The sequence below is a fragment of the Solea solea genome, chromosome 10 (assembly GCF_958295425.1).
Source record: "Solea solea chromosome 10, fSolSol10.1, whole genome shotgun sequence".
In the NCBI taxonomy this organism is placed as follows: Eukaryota; Metazoa; Chordata; class Actinopteri; order Pleuronectiformes; family Soleidae; genus Solea; species Solea solea.
Window position 1 is genome coordinate 5,834,452 of NC_081143.1, and position 25,210 is coordinate 5,859,661.

The window sequence follows — 25,210 nt, forward strand, 5'->3', positions numbered from 1 at the left end:
TGCATAATGTGGAATTGAAGTATGTAGTTTGTTGTGTTATTTGCTCTGTGTCCCTGTTGTCTTTTTATTGGTCAATACATTATGTCAAAGTGTGAGTCATAATTGCATATGCTTTAACAGATTCATATTGAATCTCAAAGGGTACATTACCTCCCTTCATGCAGGAAAAGCCTGTTTTAATTAATAAATTGTATGATGGCTGAATTCTATTTCGCTGCATCAATTTCAAGTCCTGCGATGAGCCTTTTTCACAGCAGTCATTTTGATAGGTAGGAAAATCACATGTAAGCAATATATATATAGATATATATATCTATATATATATATAGATATTTAAATTTTTAATAAAATGTATATGCATTGTTGTACAAAACTCCATATACATATACCCGTTTACACGCTATAGAGCAGAGGTCCCTGCCACTTAATATCAAGATGAGTCAATTCTGTATGTTTTTTTTATTAATAGATACATTCTTCATCATAAATAGGTTTATATTGTAAACTACTTATCGTTCCATATCAAAACAAACACTTACATTTTGAAATTATGTGAAATATCATCATAAATGTTAATTGTTCCACTTGACTGGCCCCCTACTGACCAAACTATACCCAGCTAACACCCAGTGGCCCCGAGGTCATTTGAGTTTGAGACCCCTGCTACAAGCATCGTCTGATTATAACTCATGTCTATATTGTGATGACGACTGCTGTGAAACCTCCATTGGGACATTATAATCTCATTATGGCACAATGTACATATATATAAGATTGGAAAACTCGTCTTACTCCAATTACTGCATATTCTGAATGTGACTTTATTCATATTAATGTAATTAGAAATCAAAATGATAAGCCAGAGCTTGATAAATCTGGTTAATATTGGAATACTGCTGTTCACTTGGACTAAGTCACTGTTACGGTTCCAAGAACACCTGTGTTTTTACTATCATTGTATTTCTAAATATGTTCAGTGACAAATGTCACCGTCACTGTGTGTGGAAAATATTTGTTGTTTTAATAAAGCAATCATAAAGAGAAACAGAGAACATGGGGGGTTTTTTTCCATCACAGGTGGATCCAATAACATTAACAATGACTCACCTACATTGACCTGAGTCAGCCAATGCAACACCCAGGCCCTGGAATGAGCATAAATCAATATGAAATTCAGCTTTAATTAATGTTATTAATCGCACCTGTGCTTTTTCTGCCATGTCATGTCAAAAATACCTTTCACACTGAAACACACATGGAAAACCATGGCATTCAAAGTTATTTGTTACAGGTGATGTAAAACTACATGGTATATGGAAATAATTGAAATTTGTTTATGTTTTATTTATTTATTTATTATCACCCCTATACCAGTATTGGGGCCAAACTGAAAAGAAAAATATATTCTTTTGAGAATAAACAAGTCATATTGTGAGAATAAAGGTGTAATATTAAAAAGGTTGCAATATCATGAGAATAAAGTCGTAACATTCTGAGTATAAAATCATAATATTCTGAGAATAAAGTCATAACGTTATGAGAATAAAGACGCAATACGACTTTATTCTCATAATATTCTGACATTATTCTTGAAAGATTAGATTTTTGTTCTTCATTGTTCAGCCCTAATACTCCGCCGTACCCCTATAAACAAACCATTACATCATATATTACAGTGAATTGTAGTAAATTTCAGATGCTTAAAAAAAAAAGTAGAAATGTGACAGTCAAGTATGTTTATACGCAGAAGCCTGTAAGCAAATATGCCCTTGCAGGCAGAGATTAAATATTAAACTGATCAAACACCATGATACAAATGCAATGTAACATAGCTGTCACGAATATGAAAAGAAAGAAATGTGCTGAGTTGTTTGCATTCAGAATGGATCCGTTTGGGGTAAACAGGAAGTGATTGCCTCTGACAGAACCACACAAGAAGAACGACGCCATACCCGATGCTCCAAAAGAGAGAGAAAACAGTGTGTGTTTCCACGTGCACGTACACACATGTATGTGTGTGATGTAATGTGATGAGACGTGAACCCCTGCTGCTGCTGCTGGGTAACCCCACTGTGTGAGCTCTGACAGCTCCCACTGCTGTCTCTAGCATGGGATAAAAGAGTGTTGATGTGTGTGTCTGACGCAGATAGTGAAAAGGAAAAGAAAGTGGCCATGAGATTATCTGCGTCAGCATGAAAACCCTAATTCCTTTTAAAAAACCCATAACAACAACTGGACTGATGATATCTGCTGGAGCAGACCATTAAAAAGTGGGAGAAAATCTTAAGATTTGAACTCATCAAAAGGTTTGTGTGTAATTAAGCCCTCAGCGCCATCTTCAGACGAGGAATGGCACCTTGGGAAGAGCATAACTTGGAAGACGTGAGGGAAAACAAGTCTTTGGTTAACTTTCTTACGCACACTTTCAACATCTATCAGTACATAGAGAGAGACACAGAAGAGTATTTAAAGAGAACAGGATTCATGTATTTGATGGAACAAAGTTTGAAACGCAACAGAAAAATATAGACACTTATATGATAGAAAAATAACACCATCCATGTTTACATTGCTTCCCTATGTCGTTTTCTCTGTAATTCTCTTGGGGGTGGGGGGGTAAACTCTAGTTTTTAGTTTTTATTTTAAAATGTTAATGGCTATGTTGTTGTTTTTTTATTTTAGTATTCGTTATTTTGTTAGTTGTCAGTAACTATAATAACCTCGGTTCTCACAGGGTCTAAACCAAACTACGGCCACAGCTTTTAAAGGTTTGACTCCACAGTTCTCAGTCTTCCTTCATGTTACATTCTCTGCCTACAAACACCGTGACAACTGTAACTAAACCATTTCACCTGCTATACTCGCCCTACTCTGCCTATGAAACCTGTTATCCAGAAAATAGCAGGTAGAGTGTACATGAGCGACACTTATCTGCACTCAATGATATTCATTATGACATTGTAGTGACCTTAAGTGTGCTTAAAGTCTGAAGGATTTCCATTAGAGTCCCCATGTGTTACCGCAGTCTGGAGAAACACGGGAGCAGGTTTTGTGAATGAATATTTCACACGCTCATTGGGTCGATTAAGATAAGGTTTCATAACATTCTTCTGTTCTTATCTTTGTGGTAAATGAAGTGATGCATGTTATTTAACATGCATTTTAAAGAGATTGACAGTAGGTTATGGTCAATAAATGATTAGTGCAAATGACTGATCAATACAAACATTAATTCTGCGGTTAAATGGACGTTCTCAGTAGTTGTCACACACCAAATCTCACCTGCAATGCCCAATGTGGCAACAATGGAGTTTGGTAAATGTTAAAATGTGGTGTCATATCATAAATAAAACTATCACTAAAAAAATGTAATCATGTTTCCTAGCAGCAAAGCCCCTGAGGAGATTCCTCCTCGAAAGAAAGAACATCATGTAAATTGCACGTTGCCACTTTAAAAGTGTTTATAATATCTGGTTTGCTGTAACAGACAATTAGGAAATGTACATTATGTCTATGTTTTGGAACAGTGATGAGGGCTGTAGGTGAAGTCTTCTCGTGGCTGGCACACGCTGAGATTTAAGACACCGAATGTTGAAATAGCACCTACGAAAAGTCACATTCTCCTCAATCACCCATTTTATAGAAGCTCTCTGGCATCATATTCACAGTGAATTACAGAACTCGCACTCTGAGTGAGGGGGGCTTATTATTTTTGATGAACTGCCACAAATGGTTTCATTTGCAGCTGTAGAGCTGGCTTAGTAAAATACTTTATGTGGAGAATAATGTTGGACCAAAGAGTTTATGATAATGAAAAACTCTCATTGTGCTTTTACTTGAATTTGACAAAAGGTTTTTTTCCCTCCTTTTTGCAATAAATCATCAAAGAGCTTGGAATTAAAAATGACATATTTACACAATGCGGTGCCCGAGTCAGAGAGGTTTGCCTTTCCAAGTCTTTTGTTTTATGTGAATCAGGAGAGTTGACAAATGCTGTGTCACATCTGCTCGAGTAAAAATGGCTTGACTTCCACGCAGAGGAACTAATGTCTGAATAAATACCAGAATATGCAGCCGAGGGCGACGTTTTAAATAAAAAAAAATAGATAAAATCAGATGAATGTGTCCAAGATCTAAGATCTTTGATGGAATATTAATTAAGGTTTCACTTCAGGTGAGGATATAGTAAGTGAAATTATGCCGTTAAATTCCCCCCCATATATTCTGCACTTTCAATTTCATTTACATCAGCATGATTTAAATATGACACTTATAAGCTCCAAGTGAATCATTAAATCACTGTCCTGCTGCTAATGACTTCATAAAAAGAAGATACTACATCAACAAATTCAGTTCTACTTAAATCTAGTGAAGTTTGGAACGGGAAAATTGAAGGCTTTCACTGATTTGCATAGTGATAGATGGTTGTACTGCATGAAATGGCTGCACTGTGCAGTACTAGTAGTATTGGGAGTAGATTCCTGTTTATAAGATTAGTCTATAATAAGGTAAAACTGCTATAAAATGTCTAATTGTAAGGTCAATGTTTCAGTGTGATTGTGTTGATACCAATATTTCTATCAGTTACAATAAACACAATATTATTCACAAGCTCCAGCTCCTGATCACTCTAAACAATAAAGGACCCATTTATTGCATGAGACTGCATTAACTGTCAACATCTAATCATACAAACTGGCTAGTTATTATATTACGTCTGATAAATGAGCGACACATACAAAGAACAGAATTTCAGCCACCTTTACTTTGAACAAGATAAAATGTAAAAGTTGTGAATAACACAGAAGATGAGAACATTTAACCCTGATCACAAAAGACAGAATCAGAACAGTTGCTCTTTTTTTTTAACCTTGTAAAGGAAGGAAAATCTGGAAAATCAGCTCTGTCTACATTCTTATCCACTTTGTCAAACCTCTGCTAGTTTACAGCAAAGCTTAGTAATTTCTAAAAAAAAATATTCAAGGAGAAATATGTTCATCCTGATACCTCCAAAAAGAAAATGGAAACAATAAAATGTCCACTTTACAAACAGCTAGTAATGCCTCAACTAAGACTCAGGCTCACAAAAAAACTGCATTTAAAAGTGAAGCTCAGTAAAAACCTGCACATAACTCAAGTGCCTGTCTGCCAACTGCAGCTCTGCATGCGGAGATAAGTGGATTTGCATATGTGCAGCACACAAAGACATGCAACGGCTTGTGCAACAAGTCAACCGAGAGAAAAGGCCTTTTGAACCAAGTATTAAAATGTCCAGCAGCAGGAAACATGTCAGTGTCCCGCAGCAGCATCAGCATCATCATGATCATGCTGGCAGTGTGGTGCTCAGTAACAGCAGCTCCACCAGTATCCATGATTGTGATCCGCATCTAAACAAAACACCCAAACAAACTTAGTCCTTGTATTCTGTGTACTTCTTAGCCGAACCGTGCACCTTGCTGGCGGGGTATTTCATTCGGTTTAGGGCCATTTTGCGCAGCACCGCTTGGGGAAGGTCGACGTGACACTTCTCGGCGAGCTCCACCAGGTAGATCAACACGTCGCTGAGTTCGTGTGCCAGATGCTCCCGCTCCGACTCGGTCCAGTCCGGCAGACCCTCGGCGACCTCCCCCCGCCACTGGAAGAGCTCCGACACCTCACCCACCTCACCCACCATGGCCAGGAGAAGGTTGCGGGGCTGGTGGAACTGTTGCCAGTTTCGCTCGTCCGTGAACTCCGCCTGCATCCGCCGAATATTCTCTAAGGTGGGCTCGGGGGTGAAGGTGAAATTCTCCGGCCGGACGGTCGTTCCGTTCTGCAGCTTGAGGCCGGTCGATGCCTCCGTGGCTTCTCCGTTCACCGCCGGGGACGACACGTCTTCTTTTACTCCACAGTCTCCGTTTCTGTGTGTAGCCAACATGGTGAGTGAAGTTTATCCGGATTACCGCGAAATAAAACGCAAAAGTTGTCGGCGTCTGTCTGAAAACAGCCTCCGCTTACACGCCACAGAATTGAAGTGAACTCCCGCCAGTTGTCAGACCGGAAATGATGCAACCATTGTCGTAAACAGGAAGTTTGTCAGGGCTGGGCTTTGTAGTTCTTACATGACAACCAACAGCATAGATACTAGTACGAAATGTCACCTTGAAAAACTACAGTTTGTTTCTTATGTTAACTGGAGCCGTAAAGGCAACATGGCCGCCCCCTCTGTTGCTGCAAGTGAGCTGCTTTATAACATGAATTCGCGAATATCAACATTATATCCAAACGTTTTATGTATGATTAGAAGAATAAGTACAAGAAGCTCGCGATGCCACAGTCAAGCACAGCCGAGAGCAAAGAGGTAAGAGACGCTGCTGCTTGTGTTGTTATTGTCGGTGTCACTTACCTGTATTTGAGTAGCAGTTCAATGACGAACGAAGTTGAACATTGGAAACTCATCAACGGACGGGACACGGATTTACTGATAAAATCTTTACGTGATTTTTTTCAACTTACAGCCGCCTGACCCACACTAGAGCAAACCAGACGTGATTCTAAAAACGTGGGAGACCACAGACAAAACAAACTTTCTCACTGATTTTCAAGGATTTAAGCCTGAGAAAGCACAGACTAGGGACGATCCAGTCAAGAAGCAGGACCACACACGTGTTTAATCAAACCATTTCAGGGAGGAGATTCCAGGGATTTGTGATCTCGCAGAAACTCGTGTGATTTAACGTGATTTCAGAATATAAACAGACATAGAAGCGGACTGTCGTCAGTTGATAGCTGTTTGTTGTGCTGAGAAGTAGGTATGGGGCGATACCACTTTTTTATGTCCGATACTGCTATCACAAACTCGAATATCTACTAATACCGATATTTGTCCGATATAGTCATTTTAGACCATTTATGGCTATGAAGCTGTTTATGCTGAGTCCTTTCAAAGACAAAATCTCCAGTTCTGTAACAAATATTGTTCTCCCAAAAAGAAGAAATAAACAGCCACAATATGACACAGCTAAAATGCTTTTGTTGATTTATTTTTTTTACACTATTACAGTCTCTTGGATGGTATCGGATTTTACATTTTTATCTGTCCAATATCTGATCCAGTAGTTTTGACCAATATCAGTATTGGCCCGATATCCAAACCAATGGACAGTGCACAAGAGAGGTGAAGAAGAGCGAGTGCAGACAGGGTGGAGTGTGTGAAGACGAGTGTCTGGGTTGATGAAGGACAGAAGGATTGCAGCAAAAGTGAAAGGGAAGGTCTACAAGATGGTAGTGAGACCAGCTTTAATGTATGGCTTGGAGACAGTGTCAGAAATTGAGTAGAAATTAGAATATTTGAGGGACAGCTCAGGTTGAACAGTTTGGAAATAAAGTAAGAGAGTCAAGGCTGAGATGGTTTGGTCTCATGTAGAGAAGGGATATGAATTATATTGGGCAAAGGTTGTCGAAAATGAAGCTTCAAGAGGATACAAGGGAGAGGACAAGATGGAGGCAGTTGAGCCGCTATGGCGACCCCTAAATGGAGAAGCCAAAAGAAGAAGAAGACAAGTTCTTTTAATTTAGGACTATTTAGTCTTTTGACATGGAAGCTAAAATGTTTCTTGAACTTGAATATGCATATAAAATATAGGAATCCCAGAATTCCAATAGCAAAATGCGTGTCCTGTTTGTTGAAGTTGGTTATTTTGGAAGAAAAAGGTGTTATTTCAACATTAATCTGAAAAAAATATATAACCTCCTGCAGGAAGGTCCTGCTCTCAGTTTCAAATTTGGAGATTTGCAGACCAAGTTAAAATGACTTTAATTTCTCTGCCTTAGCGTTCCACAGCAGCTTGTTGGGGTGGTCGGCTTGGAAATCCACGCCCAGATTAACTCCAAAACCAAGCTCTTCTCTGGCTCAGGGGTTTGCTTCTCTGCCCCTCCGAACTCCCTGGTGTCGTTCTTTGACGGATCCTTACCTGGCACTTTACCCGTAAGCAAAGTTTAGCTTAATTCAGACAAAAATAACTCAGTTTTTTACCCATTAATTTTTACCCATTAATTGTTTGTGTGTGTGTCTCCAGGCCCTGAACAGACGATGTGTTGAGGCAGCAGTGATGACAGGACTGGCTCTCAACTGCACCATAAACAAGAAGTCATATTTTGACAGGAAACACTACTTCTACGCTGACCTCCCTGTGAGTCTCTCACTCCTCATCCTCCGTGGTTGCTCTCTGTGCTACAGTATCATCATTTAACAGCCACAAGTGCACACTGTAGCTGCTATTGTCCTGCACATTACGCCGCATACTGCATATATAAGCTGTCCTCATCTGCCTCTCACTTTTCCATCACAACTCTTTCCTTGAACTCTCTCTGGCCCTGAGCTCTAATTTAAAAGTCTTGCTGAAGCAGCGAAAATGCTGTTTGCCACATATACACTCAAATGATTCTGAAAGCTGTTAAAGAAAATGACCAATTTTTTTTCATTCCCGATTTCCTTCAGTGCACTTCTGGTTTTATATTATACACAAGTCATTTCCTTCTTTGTACCTTTGCTGATCATTGAGACATAGCTCTTTTTTATTTACTTAAAGTCATTATTGGAGTTCTAAAAAAACCCAGGTATAGTTGCGGATCTCTAACTCAACAGTTCTGGGTATGATTCATTAAACATAACTGTGTGTAGCTGGTAGTCTAATTATCGACTCCGGATTTTAGTAAACAGAAGTTACCCATAATGGTCTTTATAAACAGTGGTAAACACATCTCATAGAAAATTAAAATCCACACTTCAGACTTTGCATTAGACTTTGTCTGTAAATGAGTAGAGTAGAGCCAAATATGCAATTATCTCATTTCAAAACTAAAAATAAAACACACTAAAAAATGAAAGGAACTATCGATATTTTTAAACCAGCAGCAAGTTTTTAGTAGACAAAAAGTAGATGTCATTTTTCTCTAATGTACGCTGCCTTACAGCAGTGGTAATTAACCAGCTGCTTATTTACACATCCATGCAGACACAGAGCAACACTGGCATTAACTTGCAGTCGTAGTCGTGTCCACTTGATGAATGTAAATGTAATGTTTTCTCTCCTTCAGCTCTGGTTTGATCTTCACCAGCTCCTGGGGAAACATGTGACTCTTTAGATCCTAATGGTTGATTATGTCCCGGAGCTAGTTGCTGACTTTGGTGTTTGCTTTGAGGAAGTCAGCGTGCTGTGAGCTTATCTGAGCGGTGAAGGTGACCTTATATAAAGTTATGGGCTATTAAACCAAAACATTGATTTGAAAGACCCTAAAATGCTCCATAGAGCTTCAGGGAGCGGCAGAGTTGGATGATAATACAGTTTTTTGACCTTGATATTAAAATCAATCCATTCATCCAGACGCTTGTATCGATGAACCTGCAGAGAATTATCACCCGGGTCAGCAGATTCTTTGAGCTTTTGGAAGTTTAGAGGAAGTTTGAGCTCCTGGTTTATGTATTTGTCCCACACCTCCTCCGTTTTTGCTTTTACCTGCAGCTGACGGTTCTAAAAATCAGTTTTCCACGATTGGCTCAGCACTAACCAGCACAGAGGCAAAGTCTGCAGCTGTCTGGTGAAGACGGTGGTGCATTAGAGGCTAAAGAGACGGATATTTTCCCTGGTAGTTGCAGGACACAAACAGAGTCAAAAGCGAGTAAACAACACACTTACATCCAGCAGTTGACCACAAACACAACTGAATGGTTGTTTGTCTCTATATGCGCCAACTGTCCAGGGTGTGACCCCGCCTATCGTCCCCATGTCAGCTGAGATTGGCACAGCACCCCCCCATGACCCTCCTGTGGAGGATAAAGTGGTAGGAAATGGGTGGATCCTCGAGTCCTGCCCCTAGTGCAGTTCACGTTGCTCCATGCAACGTGGCAGTGAAATGACAGCGATTCACTGGCCCTGAGGTCATTTCACTGCCATTATGAGTGACCTTTGAAGGTTTAGATGGAAAAGCCGCAGGAATTACATCGACTTGCCCTACAGAGACGTCTGCTTATAAATCTAGACATGCTCAAAAGAAGAGTGTGAGAGAATTTACAGAGAAAGATATTATTCCAACATGACTTTGGGCAAAGTAATGACGAGTGTAATTAAGGGCTGAAGACATTTTCTTTTCCTTTGTTAATATTTCTTCGGAACTGCTCAAAGAAGTGCCATAAAATGTGAGTAATACAATGATCATGTATGGGCTTATCCTATTTTACTGCACTCATTCTGTTACTGTTTACACTGATATATCTTTCAATAATAATAATAATAATATCTCGTTTCTGATTTAAGTCTATTGTGAAGATGTGATTGATAAGTTTTTGGTGGTCAGAGTTCAGGGTCGCTGTGACCTTGTAACTGCGATACCATGAACACCTTCAGTGAGTCCCTTCACATTTTCTCCAGGTGTTTACTTGGAGTAAAGAAAATAACTTGTGTAAACTGTTATTTTACACAAACCTGCTTTGGTTCAACGGCTGGGCTTTAATTCTACTTTTCCAATGTTCACAGAAACACTAGTTATCACCAAATAGCAGCAGTACATGTTTCAGTCACCATGTCAGGGATGCTTTATCTCCCCAAAACGTTGTGTAGTATTTTGAAATTCCAACAGAAATCCCTTCCAGAAGCACTGGGATTACTGCTGTGTTCCTGTTGCGCTTCTGTGTGTTTACTGAAGATTGCATCAACTCTTTTGGATTCATTCTCAACAGCTGACACACACAGCATGGACGATAACACCAGATTACAGTTTCTATTTTCTGCCAGATTTCACTACAAACACTGAAACTTCTATCTGGGGTTTAAAGTTTGTACAATGTCAGTAGGTAGGAAGGTAAAACCGTTAAAGTCCAAAAACTTACTCAAAGCAGTACAATACACACTCAGAACAGAATGAGCAACAATCGAGCAACAATAAAATCAGTAAATCTGTTCCTTTATTAATGAATTGAATTGTATATTTGGGTCATCTGTTTCAAAACAGTGATCTGTGTCTGTGTTACGTAACAGAGTCAGAGTGGCATTAATTCTGCAGATGCTGTGAATGTTTTGTCACATTTTACCTCCCGTTGGACTCTAATCCACATGTATAAAACCAAAACAGTCACAGGAGTGAAGGACACGTTGCCCCCTTAAATTTAGCAAATTGCATTCTACATTATTGATATGTTCCACTAAAAATCCCTGATTGCATTTTGTTAAACGCCAGTTTCTCATTAAATGATTAATGCTGCTGTCCAACCAGCATTCCCTCTTTGAATTGGAATGGCGGGCAATGCACATGCATAAAGTTTTAAACAGCCCTATAATAACATGCCTCAGCAGCTTCAGCAAATAATAACAATTTCCCAGAGATATCGCAGCCTCACGATTACAACTTTGATATATCTTTAATTAATGTAATTAATGTATATCGGCATATGGAATAAAGGAATAAGTATGTGGTGTGATATTAGAAATGCCCCTGTAACTGATTATAAATAAGGTGTTTTCCTCATTAGTGTATAACAATCTGCTGTCGCCGTGTATCTGGGAAACTTGAATGTGTCCACAAGGACATTATTAATGACAAAGCTGCCTCATCCTTCATTATGGAGCCAGAAGAAGCTGATTTATTATGCAGGAAATTCAAATGATCTTCCCTTTCACCGATGCTGCCTGATGTACAGTACGGCATGCATGTGCTTCAGTCATCAGAGGCAACATTTTTCAACAAAAAGTGGCTTCTGATGAACTGCATGAGATCCAGCAGAGACATAGATTGAATTTTATACCAGGAAAAACAGAAAATTAAAAAGAAAACTTTACCTAAAACTTATTTTTTCCCCCTTCCTTTTGTTTTAAGGGGACGTGATTGATTGTGTCAATCAGGCACATTGTTCAGAGAAGCAGCGACCCCCCACCCACCTCCCTCCACCCCCACATACTCACTCTCTTTAGCATAAGTGTGATTAATGTTAAGCTCCTGCGATGTAGTTGCCATAGTGATTTGGGAAATTAGAGCTGCAGATTCTTTTAGGAGTAGAGAAGCAGACGAAATGATTGTTAGGCTTTTGTGAATCGAAACCTTGAGTGAAATGGCAAAACTGCTGCTGCTGCTGCTGCTGCTGCTGCTGCCGCATTATCAGCACTGCGTTTAATTGACGCTGGACTCGTCATCAGTTACTCCACTGCAATACTTGGACTGAACTCAGCGACTCCAGGAGATGTTTGCTTTCTTCTCTAGGTTGATTGTCTCCCAGTACAAATGATATTTTGGTTAAATGAAAGTCTATTCTCTAATTTAGAAATAATGATTTCTAACCAAGGACCACACGGTTGGTCAGAACAGGGGCCTTTCTGCATGGAGTTTGCATGTTCTCCCCGTGTGTGTGTGGGTTTTCTCCGGGTCCTCCGGCTTCCTCTCACAGTCCAAAAACATGCAATATGGGGATTAGGTCAATTGGACACTCTAAATTGACCATAGAATGGTTGTTTGACTCTATATGTGGTCCTCTGCTGGACTGGCGAACTGTCCAGCGTGTACCCCGCCTCCAACCAGCAGGAAACCTGGGTCAGAAAAATCCGGCCTTACTTGACTCCATGCACCATACAACCCGTCTTAAGTGAGAATGCAGTTCTCATTATGTCAGCAAGTGTCTTCTTTCAATCAAAAAGTAAGAGTGGCTGCTGGCAGCATTGGGACACAATATAATATTCTCAGTAAGAAAAAGTTACAATGGGTAAGGAAATATTTCAACCTTTGGGATTCTCTATTTGCCAGTTGTATAATGATGTCTCTCGTCCTGTCAGGCTGGATACCAGATCACACAGCAGCGGCGTCCTATCGCAGTCGATGGCACACTGACTTACAGCTTCCTCGGTGGAAAAAAGAGGAGCGACGTGATCAGAAAGGTTGCTACGATAAAACAGATCCAGCTGGAGCAGGACAGCGGCAAGAGTCTCCATGATGACGTCCACAGCCAGACGCTCATAGACCTCAACAGAGCAGGTGACGTCACTTAGTGGTTTTTTTTTACCTGTTATAACAAACCTGTCAGTAAATTTCAGGAAAAAGAGTAAAAGCAAGAATAAAATCATTTGACACACAGCATGTGTCAGTCTGATGGAGCTTATTCCACAGTGCCACTTCACTGGATGATATGTTGCTGTTTGTTCACTTTCTCCTTCTGGCTCAGGCTCCTGAGGCCCAGCATTGTTTTATTACCACAAACATGACATCTGTTTGTTGTTGGTTTTGTTTTTTATTTGTCACATGTCACCCAGCTGCCAAAGATACTCACCATAGAACCCACTGTGGATTAATCCACAGCTGAAAATAGCCCCAAAACAAGACTACAGCGCTGTGCTACTGTTCTGAGCAATAGTTTGAGTTTTGTGTTTACAAAAACACTTCACGACATGGTTTAGCTCAATTAAATGTTTCTGTGACTTTTTAATGGAATTACAGACATGATATATTAGGAAAGAGAGAGTTTGACCAATATATACTGTAAACTATAACCGATACTGATACCGATACCGATACATATGTCTTTCCTTTCCTTTTTCATACATATGTCGCAGCAGATGTGGATAAAAAAATGTCTTTATTGCGTAAAACACATAATAGCTGTAGGGGTGCTAGCATAGAAGTCAAGGAGCAAGCAGCTTTTTCAGCCTACTGTTTTAGTCATTATTCATATCGGCGGATCTTGGCGTGTGGCCCGATATCCATTTTAAGCCAATATCTGTAGATACCGATATCGTGACGACAATTTAAATAATCCTTACTGATCAACCATAACCATAGCAGTTATCAATAATGACATTGTGTGTACACACGTATCCCTTCATACTAATGAATCTGTTGCCTCAACGTCACTAAAGACAAATGTACAAATATACACACAAACACACACACACACAAGTATGGTTACATTAAAGGATAGTATCTCAACACTTAACATCCAAATGTGCTTCAATCTCTGCCAGCATACTGAGTTAAGGGATAATCTGAATAGCACCATTTCACCATATACAGTCAGTGATAACAGAAACAGAGTGTGAAACCCATCTAAATCTTTCACTTGTTGGATTTCTGTGGATTTACACTTAACAAAGCAGCAAACGCTGTCTTCAAATGCATCAGGTGTAGGTCTAATGGAGGTGGTGATGGAGCCAGACATGAGCTGTGGAGAGGAGGCTGCTGCTGCTGTCAGAGAGCTGCAGCTCATCCTGCAGGCCCTGGGCACCTGTCAAGGCAACATGTCTGGTAAAGGAATCACTTTCATCTCTGTCTCTCTGTGCTTCTGAGCGGCTTTACTGCGCGCCTGAGATATCAACTTATTTCCCTCTGTGTCTCTGTGTCTCTGTGTGTGTGTGTGTGTGTGTGTGTGCACCTCTTTCTCATCAGAGGGCCAGCTGAGAGTTGATGCCAACGTGTCCGTCCACAGACCGGGTGAAGCACTGGGCATCAGGACTGAGGTGAAGAACATCAACAGCAGTCGATACCTGGCCAGAGCTATAGGTTTGTACCATTAAAAAGTGAAAAAGGGGGGCGGATGTTGTTTTATGATTGTTCACATATTTGTTTCTAAAGATATTTTTGGGACTTTTGTCATTTGTTTTAAATCACACTGGTAGAAAATGAATATAAGAAACTCATAGTGGGGAATATGGATATGGACTTTTTTAGTACCTACTCTGGCGAGGTTCCAGTCGAGCCGTGTCGATACTATGTGCCAAAGCTTATAAAGTAACACGTCATTTTTAATCAACCAAAGTTTAAAACACCGCTTTATCATTTCACTGCAGGGACCAGTTTACTTAGGAGTGGCCATGGCTTTACAAACACTCATATAACCTGCCGGAAAATTTCAGTTTTTCCCCTTTCATGCTTCAACAGACATTCGCTGTACCCCAATTCAGGGAAATTCAGTTATTTCTCTTTTTTTTGCAGATGAAAATGTACAAAATATGTGAATAAGTGAATAAAATATGACGCATCACTACAGATTAAAAGTGTAACTTGCAATGATTAAATTTCACTAATAAATTAAAAGCCGTTAATGCTTTTAATTTACATACAGCACCTTTAAAATAAACAGTATATAAAAATATGATTGCATTTTCATTAGTGATAATAATACAATGATATAAAACATTATAATACAGAGTTCATGTGTTTGCATGATAATTGTATCGTGATATTTTTGATACTTTTGCATATTTTAGTAGTAGTTTTTCCACAAAGGATCTAAATTCTTCTTCCAATACTGGAAACTCATACGTCAGATAGACAAAGATTCTTTAAATCATATATTCATCACATGTGTGCTTGCAAATAGTATTTTTTTGTTGTTGTTGAAATTATGAATTGGAGTGAAGACAGGAAGATTATTTAATGTTGACAGTGACTCGAGACGCATGCATTTAGGACTGACAGCCATTCACAACTAATTAGCTGTGTGACTCCAGAACGTGTTGGCATCACACAGCTGTTCAATTTAAAAAAGCATGGATTTTGTGTCGACCCCACACTAATTGAGTGTTGATAGAGCTTCATTTAAAAAGCTGACAGAGTCTCATTCAGAAAACTTCTGCATTTATTCCCAGCCAGGTTTGTAAGCGCGCTTTAATGCATCACAGGCTTGTACCTAAGTGATTTATCAATAAAGTTTTATCACGTTTACCCTGCTGCTGAGCTGGTATTTAGAAAGTCATGGAGAAGAACCTCATTTATCACAGTTATAACGTGGCAGCAGTCTCAGACCTGACGATTGGCAGCGTTTAACAGCAGATGTTTGGCATTTACCACGCTGTGGTGGCGTCGTAAGTGTCCGTATTTATGTGAGCGCTGTCTCTTGTATCGCCAGACTTTGAGATCCAGAGACAGATTGATGTCTTGCAGAGAGGAGGGGTGGTGCAGAATGAGACCAGGGCGTACGATTCCAAATCAGGGTAAGAGGATGACACCGAGCTTCAGCTAATGATTGTGATTGACCGGGATCTTTGCCTTGTTCATTAGTCTCACTCTTTGTCTCCTGAGCAACTTTCGGCACAGTCTCTGTTCGTGATTCCCAATTTATTTTTTAATCACTGCATTAAAAGCCCAATGTGTTTCTGACCTGGTGTTTCAATTCTATTCCGGGTTTCACCCAAGTGGCAACCCATGGCTTTGTGAACTTTAAACCCTTTAGTTTAGTGTTTAGTTTTGTCAGTGTTTGTTTCAACCCAAATGAACCATCTTTGGAGGAGCAGAGGTCCACATGCACGCTGCTATCTGCTGTACTAGTTTACTCTACATGACACCATAATTCACCATTGATTCCACAGGAAAGGATGTTATAAATCAAAATAGAAGTTGACTTTTTCACATGTTCTCATAAGCTGATGTAAAACCAGACTTCTCTTTGCAACAGTGGAGTCATCCGTTGATGGCCGTTCAAGAAAATAAAAGTTTTAGACACTTGTGCATTGGTGTCACTCCCCAGAGCAGGAGATAATCCAGGGGAGCTTTGCCAATCTCAGCTGACATAGGGCGAAAGACTGGGGTACACCCTGGACAGGGTGTACCCCAGTCTTTCGCCCTATGTCAGCTGGGATTGGCATCAGCGTGACCCCCGTGTCTCTCATGGATTATGTATTTTTGCTTTTCCCTGGAACTTGTTTTTTAGTTTTGCCTCCAGTCCGTGTCACCGTCTTGTAGGCGTCCTCGGGTAAATAAATCAAAGACCTGCATTTGCCGCTTGGTCCTGTTCCTTGCGTTCCTGAATCCTGGCACAGTTGTGACAATTAGTCTCGAGCATTGCTAAGGAGGAGCCATCACGGTAATGATGATGAATAGAGCCATTTGGATGCCGCCGGCGTCGCCCTGCTTTATCTGTGAGCTCTGTGCAAACCACAGGCCGCGTACGAGCTCGCGCCACGACCCAGCTCCCACACAGCTGAGGCATTGATCATCTTTGATGCACCGCCTCTTTCCCATGAGGCCTCCTTGCATGTCAGATGTACATGGTGAAGCATGTTAAACAGCGTGTGCAGGCCTGTGTGCAAGTCATCACTACACATATTTTCCCCCTCTCTCTTTTATTGATTATTAATGATTATCTTAATATTAAATCATTTACAGGATTTTAGAAAATACTATGGCCGAACAATGAGTTGTTTTCAAATTAAAAAATGCCATTTGAAACAATGCAGTTGCAAAAAAGAATTCTATTTTTGACTGTTTTATCTTCCATACAAAATGTTGGATACAGTTCATATCTTCATAAGTTCTCATCCTTGCATTAGGATATAGAGTAGTTATTGTTTTGATCGCGATGTGTGGTGATGCTCATGTTGGACTGAACCATCACTCAACAGTTCTATTGCAAATCAAATCACATTTGCAACATCTGTCAGGAAACAATTTTCACCAAGTCATTCAGCTTTACAAAATAACCCATTCATTATCACCCACAGTGGAACACATCTGTGCAACAGTTGAAGAGATATGAACTGGCGAGTCATGGAAAAGCTGTGAATCTTCATTTTACAAGTTACAAGTTACGAGAAAACTGTAAACTGTAAACTAACATTTACATGCTTGTGTCCTCCAGTGAGACTATTCCCATGAGGGACAAAGAGGGTCTTCAGGACTACAGGTGAGTGTGTGAGGCGCTTGTGTTTATTGACATGCAGTTGTGTGCATAAGAAGATTCGTGGGAATGGATGTGAGTGGCAGCTGGACAGACGGTCATAAACTCATATCGCTCACTTCTCTGTGTGTGTATGTGTAGTTTGGGGAGTGATTGATGGACAGGTATGAGATTAATCAGAGTCCAATGATAAAGGGGGGGCGAGTTTGGTGTCAAAATGACTGCTGTTAACTCTACAAAGCCAAACTCATCTTCTCTAAGGTTATCTGCACTGTCCTCTCCACTTCCTCCCCTCAGGTTTATGCCTGAGCCCAACCTGCCCCCGCTGATGGTGTATGAAGATAACGCGTCTCTGCCCGCTGGCGTGGAAACGAGCCAGGCTGTGGTGGTGCAGAGTTTAAGGGAAGGCCTCCCAGTGCTGCCCAGTGTCAAAAGAGACATGTTGGTGCAAACCTACGACATCCTCCCCGAGCACAGCTTCACTCTGTTGGTGAGTGGATGAGTGGGTGAATGCAGTCTGTCTCCCCCTGTACTTTAACTACCATGTGATTGTCAAGTCCGCTTGGATGCAGTTCTGCTCGAACCCAGTCAGCAGCTGAACTCTTGTGCTTCCTGCTTTGATTTCATGTTCATGTGTTTGCGAACGCTCACTTTTCTTTGCAGAGTGAGGACGGGCTGGTCGACTACTTTGAGGCCGTGTTGAAGGCGACCAAGAAGGAGCCGAGGAAGGTGATTGGCTGGGTGACAAAAGAACTGTTGGGTCAACTCAACCAGAAAGACATGAGCGTGAGCCAGAGGTGAGGAAAGTCCCTTCATGCTGCTTTTACCATGTTCAGAGTCCTCTTAAGGTTCTTTTTGTTCTCTCCCATTTCATGGTCATTTCTTAACTGTCTGGAATAAGATTGACGTGAAAGGAAAAACTATTTAGTCTCCAGATGCACTGTGAGTGTGTGAGTGATGGCTGCTTTTTTACATTACTATATTTAAACATACAGTATATACAGAGGCTATAAGATAAGATGCAATATAGAGTGTCTTATATACTTTTTTCTCTCTATATATGTTGATCAACTATATAAACACACCTGATCAAAAAGTCTCAAAATATATCAAAAAAATCTGATTGAATTGTGAAGTTTGGAAATACGCCACAGTTCAAAGTTCACATGGCTCGTTTTCATAAACAAAAATGAAAGTAAAAACAATCTATTTTTATGACCTCTGCACAATTATTGCTACTTTATATCACTGCTAAAAAAGCGATATAAAATGAATCATAACACATAAGAACATGTGACCTATAAACACACGCCCCCAGGATGTCCATATAAGGAGTTGTGTATTATTCCCACAGCAATTTACCAAGAGTGCACCTGCAACACTAAGGGTTAAGGACCTTTTCTGGCATAAACACTGACCTTGTTAGGACCAGTAGTCCTCATGGAGACCAAAACCTGGTCCTAATGAGGCAGAACCTAATTTTTGAGGAACTGGTTAATTTTCGGGCCTGAGTATTGAATGTGGTGAGGTTATGGTTAGGGATAATGCTTAGTTTAGGTTGTCCAAAAGATGGAAAAGCCAACGCAGTGTCCTAAGAATAGCTGGGCAAACCTGTGTGTGTGTGTGTGTGTCTCGCCTCTCTTTATTCTCAGATGTCACAAACCGCTAATTCAAGGGTTAACCTCCATGAAAAACTCCTGATTCCATGTCAGAAGCATCGCCTAATCCATCTGCGTGACTAAACCTCAGTCTGAGACACTTCAGTGAATGGACTATTCATAGCAGATGGTTTTACAGTTGGGTGTGAGCAGCTCTGCTCTGCTCTGCTCTGCTCTAAGAAAAATGCCAGCAGCTAGAAGGAATACGTCGGTAAGTTAAATCAATAGTATCAAAAGCCGAGCACATGAGGAGGAGGAGGAGGAGGAGGAGGAAGAGGAGGAGGCTGGGTCGATGGTGGTGGTGGTGGAGGGAATTCTGGCATCAAACAGCACTGGCATGTGTTTTATCAGCAGAGTAAAGACGCTGTCAGAGCAGGAAGGGAAACAGCGTGGGTGAAGTTGTAAACACAGATAAGATAAGATAAGATATTATGATTATTTGTCCCGCAGTGGGAAAATTTACATTGTTACAGCAGCAAGACAGTAAAGATAAAGATAATAAATCATAAACATGCATTACCAAAAAAGAAACTTACAATATAAAAAGATGTTAACACTTAGACTATAAAAAATGAGTTCAAATAGAATGTATACCAACTACTATACAGCAGATAGGGTAACAACCACCATCCATCCATCCATCCCACGCCGACCTGAGAGAATGCTCCATAGAGAGGAAATAAGAAGCAGAGATGGATGAGAGATGAGATGAGAGTCACAGAGGGAGCTGAGGCCAAGCCTGGCTGACAGTGGACGAGACGCAGGTTACACCCTGGACAGTTCACCAGTCAGTCACATGACCGACATGCAGACAAATGGTTTCAGTAGCGTTTCCACTAGCATAGTACCTGCTCCGGCGAGGTTCCAGCGAGTAGATGCTATGTGATGATTGGTCAGACTGCTGTCACAGGTAGAGATGTCCGACACAGAAATCAAGCCAAACTGTACCGAACTGTAGATCAGTTAAAACTACTTAACAATCCTAAAAGTGTGGATTAATCTCCAACAACTACCAGGGAAATGTCTATATTTAACAGAGGAGTCTGGTGTATTTAGGGATCGTGAGCAGCATCACAGACCGCTGCTGCTGTAGTCTGTGGAGTAGGAGTCTTTACTCCAGAGACGTCAGACACAGAAATCAAGCCAAACTCTAGATCAGTTAAAACTACTTAACAATCCTAAAAACGTGGGTTAATCTCCAACAACTACCAGGAGATGAGTGTATTTAGGGACAGCACTGCTGATCACAGACCCTGCCGCTGTATTTCTGTCCAGTGACTGTGTCAGACGGAGTTGGGTTTTTTTTAGTGCAACCTAAACCGTGCCGGGGCGAGGCGAGTAGAGCCAGTGGAAATACGCCAAAACACATTTTAAATGAAAGAAAACGGGAGTTAAAGATAATCTGTCACAACCAAAAATAGGAACCATACTAAACAAAACATCTGCATCTGAGATCAAACTGAAATAAATAAAAAATATCTCCATCAGACCAACCAATATTTTAGAGCTTATTGACATGTTTGGTTTCCTCCTTTGTTGACTATTTCAAAATAAAGGTCATGCTGTGTTTCTCTTGATTATAATGTTAAGCTGCAGAACCGAAACGTTTGGTCCGCACTTACACTCACTCTATCTAACGCTCCCCAGACTCTCATCGCATGTCTCCACGTGTAACGACCGACTGCCTTTGAGCAAACACATATTTGGACGTACACTTTCTCCTCCTGTCATCGAGGCGCTCGTCCTAGTTTGAATTCTGTCATCGCACCTAAAAATAACACAACATTGACCTGTTACTTGAGCTGAGCGAGCGCGTGGATGGCCCGATCCGGCCCGGGGTTTGTGGTTTAGAATGTTCCATGAACTTTAACCTTCTTTGGATTGTGGGAGAACATGCATCAGAAACTATTTCTAACCTTTTCTACACTGTTTAAATGACACCAAAGGTTATTTGTTTTCACGTCACTGACAGCCAAATACAATCATTTTTTGGATGACGGTGTTTTGATGTCTCCTCACTGACTGTTGTTCGCTTTTCCAAACACTTGAAACGGAATAAAGTCTTTTTAATATGTTGAAACAGATATTTTCTTCAGAAGCTTCACTTCAGCTTGTTGAGTCCAACTGAGAATAGATCTGTGTTTTTTATCTTTCTTTCTTTCTTTGCTTAGAATAAAAAGGCTCCGAGTCATCGCAGAGCAAATGAAACTGAACCGAGTAATGAGTCGACACCAACGCAGATGCTGTGAACTTCACTTTATCTCCCCGACAAAATGTGTGAAATGTTCGCGTTTTTGAGTAAACCGTCGAGCGGCTGCATGAGCTCTAGTTTTTGAACGAGAGTTAAAGAAAACCAGAGCTCAGCCTGCGAAATCTCAGTATCATATTTTCTTTGTCCTGTCAAAATCAATTCCCTTTTATTTATTTTTTTTCTCCCTCTGGTTCCAAGACTGTCAGATTTGTAAGAGGAAATAGGACATTAGGAAGCACGTTGGTCAGACAGCCAGAAAGCTGAGATTCCACACGTCATTAAGAATTCACCCAAGCAGAGACGAGTCACTCCTCCAGGGTTTCCACCCTCAGAAAAGTGGCTGGCGGCTGCCTATGAGGGGAAGTCTCTGCAGGTCCAGTGGCAGATTAATGAAATGTCCCACCAGGCTTCCACTAATGCCAAATCTGATTTATTTTTAACTGACGTGTGTCCACTGCCAGGTCAAGTCCCCTTCATTAATCCCCTTATAATCACCCAAACATGTTCTTATGAAAGGAACATGTTGATATATAATAGTTGGTCATGTTCATGTTTGTCCTACTCATTTTTTAAAGAGTGTTTTAATTTTTTTGTAGCTATTTCCAAATTTTATTTATTCACTTTTTATTATTTCCTGCAAACCTGCAGAGGTAAATGTGTTTAAATGTAGGAGTTCACACATCTCATGTCGCCTGTCAACATTCCCACGCTGCACACAGGAAGTGATTTGTTTCTACATGAGGACAGACAGAGGACAGACACCTGAGTGAAAACAGAGAAAAATGAACCCTAACCCTCACCCAGCATCATCTGGATAAACACATCTTGACCCCCAAACGCCCCTGCACTGCTGCTGCATACCCTCAAACGCTCCCTCAGCCAGGTCTGATAGTTTTGCCTGACAGAGCCTGTGTTCTGACGAAGCTTCACCATTTCAGTTCATGAAGGTTGAGCAGAGGCGGAATAATAACAACAACAAAAGTCATAAGTTACACAGTGCAGCTTTAAGCTTCTCTTGCAATATGTAACGTCACCTCTAGATACCACTAAATCCTACACAAAAAACTACAGCTAACTAGTTTACTAGTTTATACGTTACAACTTTATTACCAGTTTTGGCTCTGTTAAGATAAATATTTTAGAAATCTTTCAAAGACTTGTTTCAAATGTTATTGTTATTTATTTGTCAAATAACAGACTGAGTTCACTTTTTTATACCCACATTTGAACTAACTTTTCTGTTCAGGAATGCAGGTAAATAACTATAATTTGACGTCTTAATCAAGAAATATTAATGCGCTTTACTATTTTTTTCCGGGCTTTTTTTGTTAAAAAAATCATGGAAAACAATAATAATTAAACTTTATTATTAAATGAATCATTTCGGTTAAAGAGCTTCTACAAACTGGTGTATTAACCATTACACAAACTAATGTTGATCATTACCAATGCTGTTAATATAGGGCAGCTGTGGCTTTAGGTGATGGTGATGGTGGTCTAATCACTTTTGTTAAGCACTGTCGTTATGTGAATATGCTTTTTTAATGACATTGAAAATGCATAGACACAAGGGGGAAGCTGTCGCTGTGTTTCCACAGTGACTGTGGGACGTTTGGAGGAGACAGACACAGTCTAGTCTGGCCTCCAGTTCACTGAATGAAACTCAGTCTCCACTTAATATTTCCAAACAGGCGTTTTGATTCTATTTGTCTGGTAGCCCGGGGAATCAACAAGCAGACGCAGGGAAGGCAAACACATTATAGTCAAACATTGATAGACTCTTGTGTCCTTTCAGTCTGACATTCCCTCTCTCTCCCTCCTCGTCTCCTCCACCATTTATATCACTTATTCAGTCCATTTAAATGTAATTACATTACCCATTCATTTGATTTCAGCCCCGTCTCTCCTCTTGCCTTGGCTGAGCTGCTGGAGCTCCAGGAAACAGGACACGTCTCCTCTTCAGTTGCCAAGCAGGTCAGTCAGCCGCACAGACGGCGCGTCCCTCCTCCTCTGCCCATCACGCTGCACACACACACACTCACTGGTTTCTCTCCACTGGCAGGTGTTCCAGGAGATGTGGAGGTCAGCAGGCAAGTCGGCCGCTCAGATCATCCAGGAGCAGGACCTGGGTCTTGTTAGTGACACCGCACAGCTGCACAGCATCTGCCAGAAGGTGGTGGACTCACATCCGGACAAGGTGACAGCTCACTCGCCAATCCCTGTTTTTAATTCCATTGTTTTGTTAGGGTGTTTTTTGTTTTTTTTTATCATGCCTGAGATGATGGGTGTCTGCCGTGTAGGTTCGTGCCATCAGAGCTGGAAACAAGAAAGTCCTCAACAACCTGATGGGCCTGGTTCAGAAAGAGACCAAAGGTAGAGCGGATCCGGTTCTGGTGAGAGCAATGTTACAGGAGAAGACCTCATGAAGGTCGGACACAGAAGATCACACACACCCACCAGGCTCTAGACACATGACCACATGACCACGGTGGCGTTTCACTGACAGTGAAGCATCTTGATGTTGACATTTTTGTAAATACTGTACAAAGTTTTGATTATGTGTATTAATGTGTGTTCTTAAAATAATAAAGCTTTTCAGAACATCACCTTCTGTGACCGTGTCGTCGAACAGCAGCATAGACGAGACCCAGGGTGTTTGTATTTGTACTCTTTATTTTCTGAGATTTCGAAGCCTGTGGGGGCTGTGTTATAATCTGGGGTTGCCTCAGTTGGTCAGAGTCAAAGCTCTGTGACGTTGTGTGCCCCAAAAATAAGCTCCGTTGACTATAAAAAACACCAGGATTAAAATGTGGAACAATGGTTCAAGGGAGAATATTATCACACATGGATTGGCCGCCTGAGTCCAGACTTAAACCCCATTGAGAATCTATGTGTAGTGCTGGAACTGTGGATTAAAATGACACGATGTGACATAATAACCAGGCTAAATTCAGTCCAACTAAATATTAAGAGTGAGTAAGTGTTTTGTGGGAGTGGCCAGTGTACGTTAAATGAATCTAACATTAAGTTAAATGGTCCTGAGAGGAAGAAAAGTGGAATTAGAATCTCTTTCTTTCTTTCTTTCTTTTAAACAGGTATATCATTACATTCACGGACATGGTAATGATGGAGTGAGTACAAAAGGCTGCCGTCTCTCATGAGGAGAAGCAACACTGACGTGAAAGAAGTCAGTGAGCGCCCTCTTGTGGTTGATTTGCGTTAGTTGTGCTGTAGCATGTTCTGCACTGTGGTGCATTAAATGAGGTACTTTCATACATATGACAGAGGTGCAGCTCTTATACTTTATAATGAATACACAGTAAATCTGTAAAATGTTGGTGGAATCATTTTCAGAGTGATATTAATCTGCAAACTTTTACACACTCTACCATCCGTCCATTTTCTACCGCTTTGTCCTCTACATGGGGGTCGCTGGTGCCAATCCCAGCTGACATAGGGCAAAAGGCGGGGTACACCCTGGACAGGTCACACAGGGACACATAGAGACAAACAACCATCCACTCACACACTCACTCCTACAGTCAATTTAGAGTGTCCAATTTACCTAATCCCCATATCTGCATGTTTTTACACTGTGGGAGGAAACCGGAGTGCACCCACACACACACACACACACAGGGAGAACACACTGTACCTTTACTTAATATCAAT

At 40.8% G+C, this 25,210-nt stretch overlaps 2 protein-coding genes across 2 annotated transcripts; one reads left to right on the forward strand and one right to left on the reverse strand.

The window, feature by feature from the left end:
- Positions 1-4,746: 4,746 nt before the first annotated feature.
- Positions 4,747-6,058, reverse strand: dctpp1 (dCTP pyrophosphatase 1). The gene has a single exon (XM_058641165.1). The coding sequence runs from the start codon at positions 5,915-5,917 to the stop codon at positions 5,411-5,413; it is 507 nt and encodes a 168-aa protein (XP_058497148.1). The 5' UTR covers positions 5,918-6,058; the 3' UTR covers positions 4,747-5,410.
- A 102-nt stretch (positions 6,059-6,160) lies between these two features.
- Positions 6,161-24,144, forward strand: gatb (glutamyl-tRNA(Gln) amidotransferase, subunit B). The gene is made up of 13 exons (XM_058641164.1): positions 6,161-6,340; positions 7,813-7,966; positions 8,058-8,171; positions 12,798-12,996; positions 14,137-14,259; positions 14,401-14,514; positions 15,863-15,947; positions 17,591-17,635; positions 17,927-18,119; positions 18,293-18,426; positions 23,434-23,512; positions 23,601-23,735; positions 23,839-24,144. The coding sequence occupies exons 1-13, from the start codon at positions 6,192-6,194 to the stop codon at positions 23,962-23,964; spliced, it is 1,650 nt and encodes a 549-aa protein (XP_058497147.1). The 5' UTR covers positions 6,161-6,191; the 3' UTR covers positions 23,965-24,144.
- Positions 24,145-25,210: the final 1,066 nt, after the last annotated feature.

Excerpts from the sequence above, each read along its gene's own strand:
- dctpp1 (XM_058641165.1), bottom strand. The coding sequence starts at position 5,917 with ATGTTGGCTACACACAGAAACGGAGACTGTGGAGTAAAAGAAGACGTG.
- gatb (XM_058641164.1), top strand. The coding sequence starts at position 6,192 with ATGGCCGCCCCCTCTGTTGCTGCAAGTGAGCTGCTTTATAACATGAAT. Across the intron at positions 14,260-14,400 it reads CTGTCAAGGCAACATGTCTG|AGGGCCAGCTGAGAGTTGAT; the intron begins GTAAAGGAATCA and ends CTTTCTCATCAG. Across the intron at positions 14,515-15,862 it reads ATACCTGGCCAGAGCTATAG|ACTTTGAGATCCAGAGACAG; the intron begins GTTTGTACCATT and ends TTGTATCGCCAG.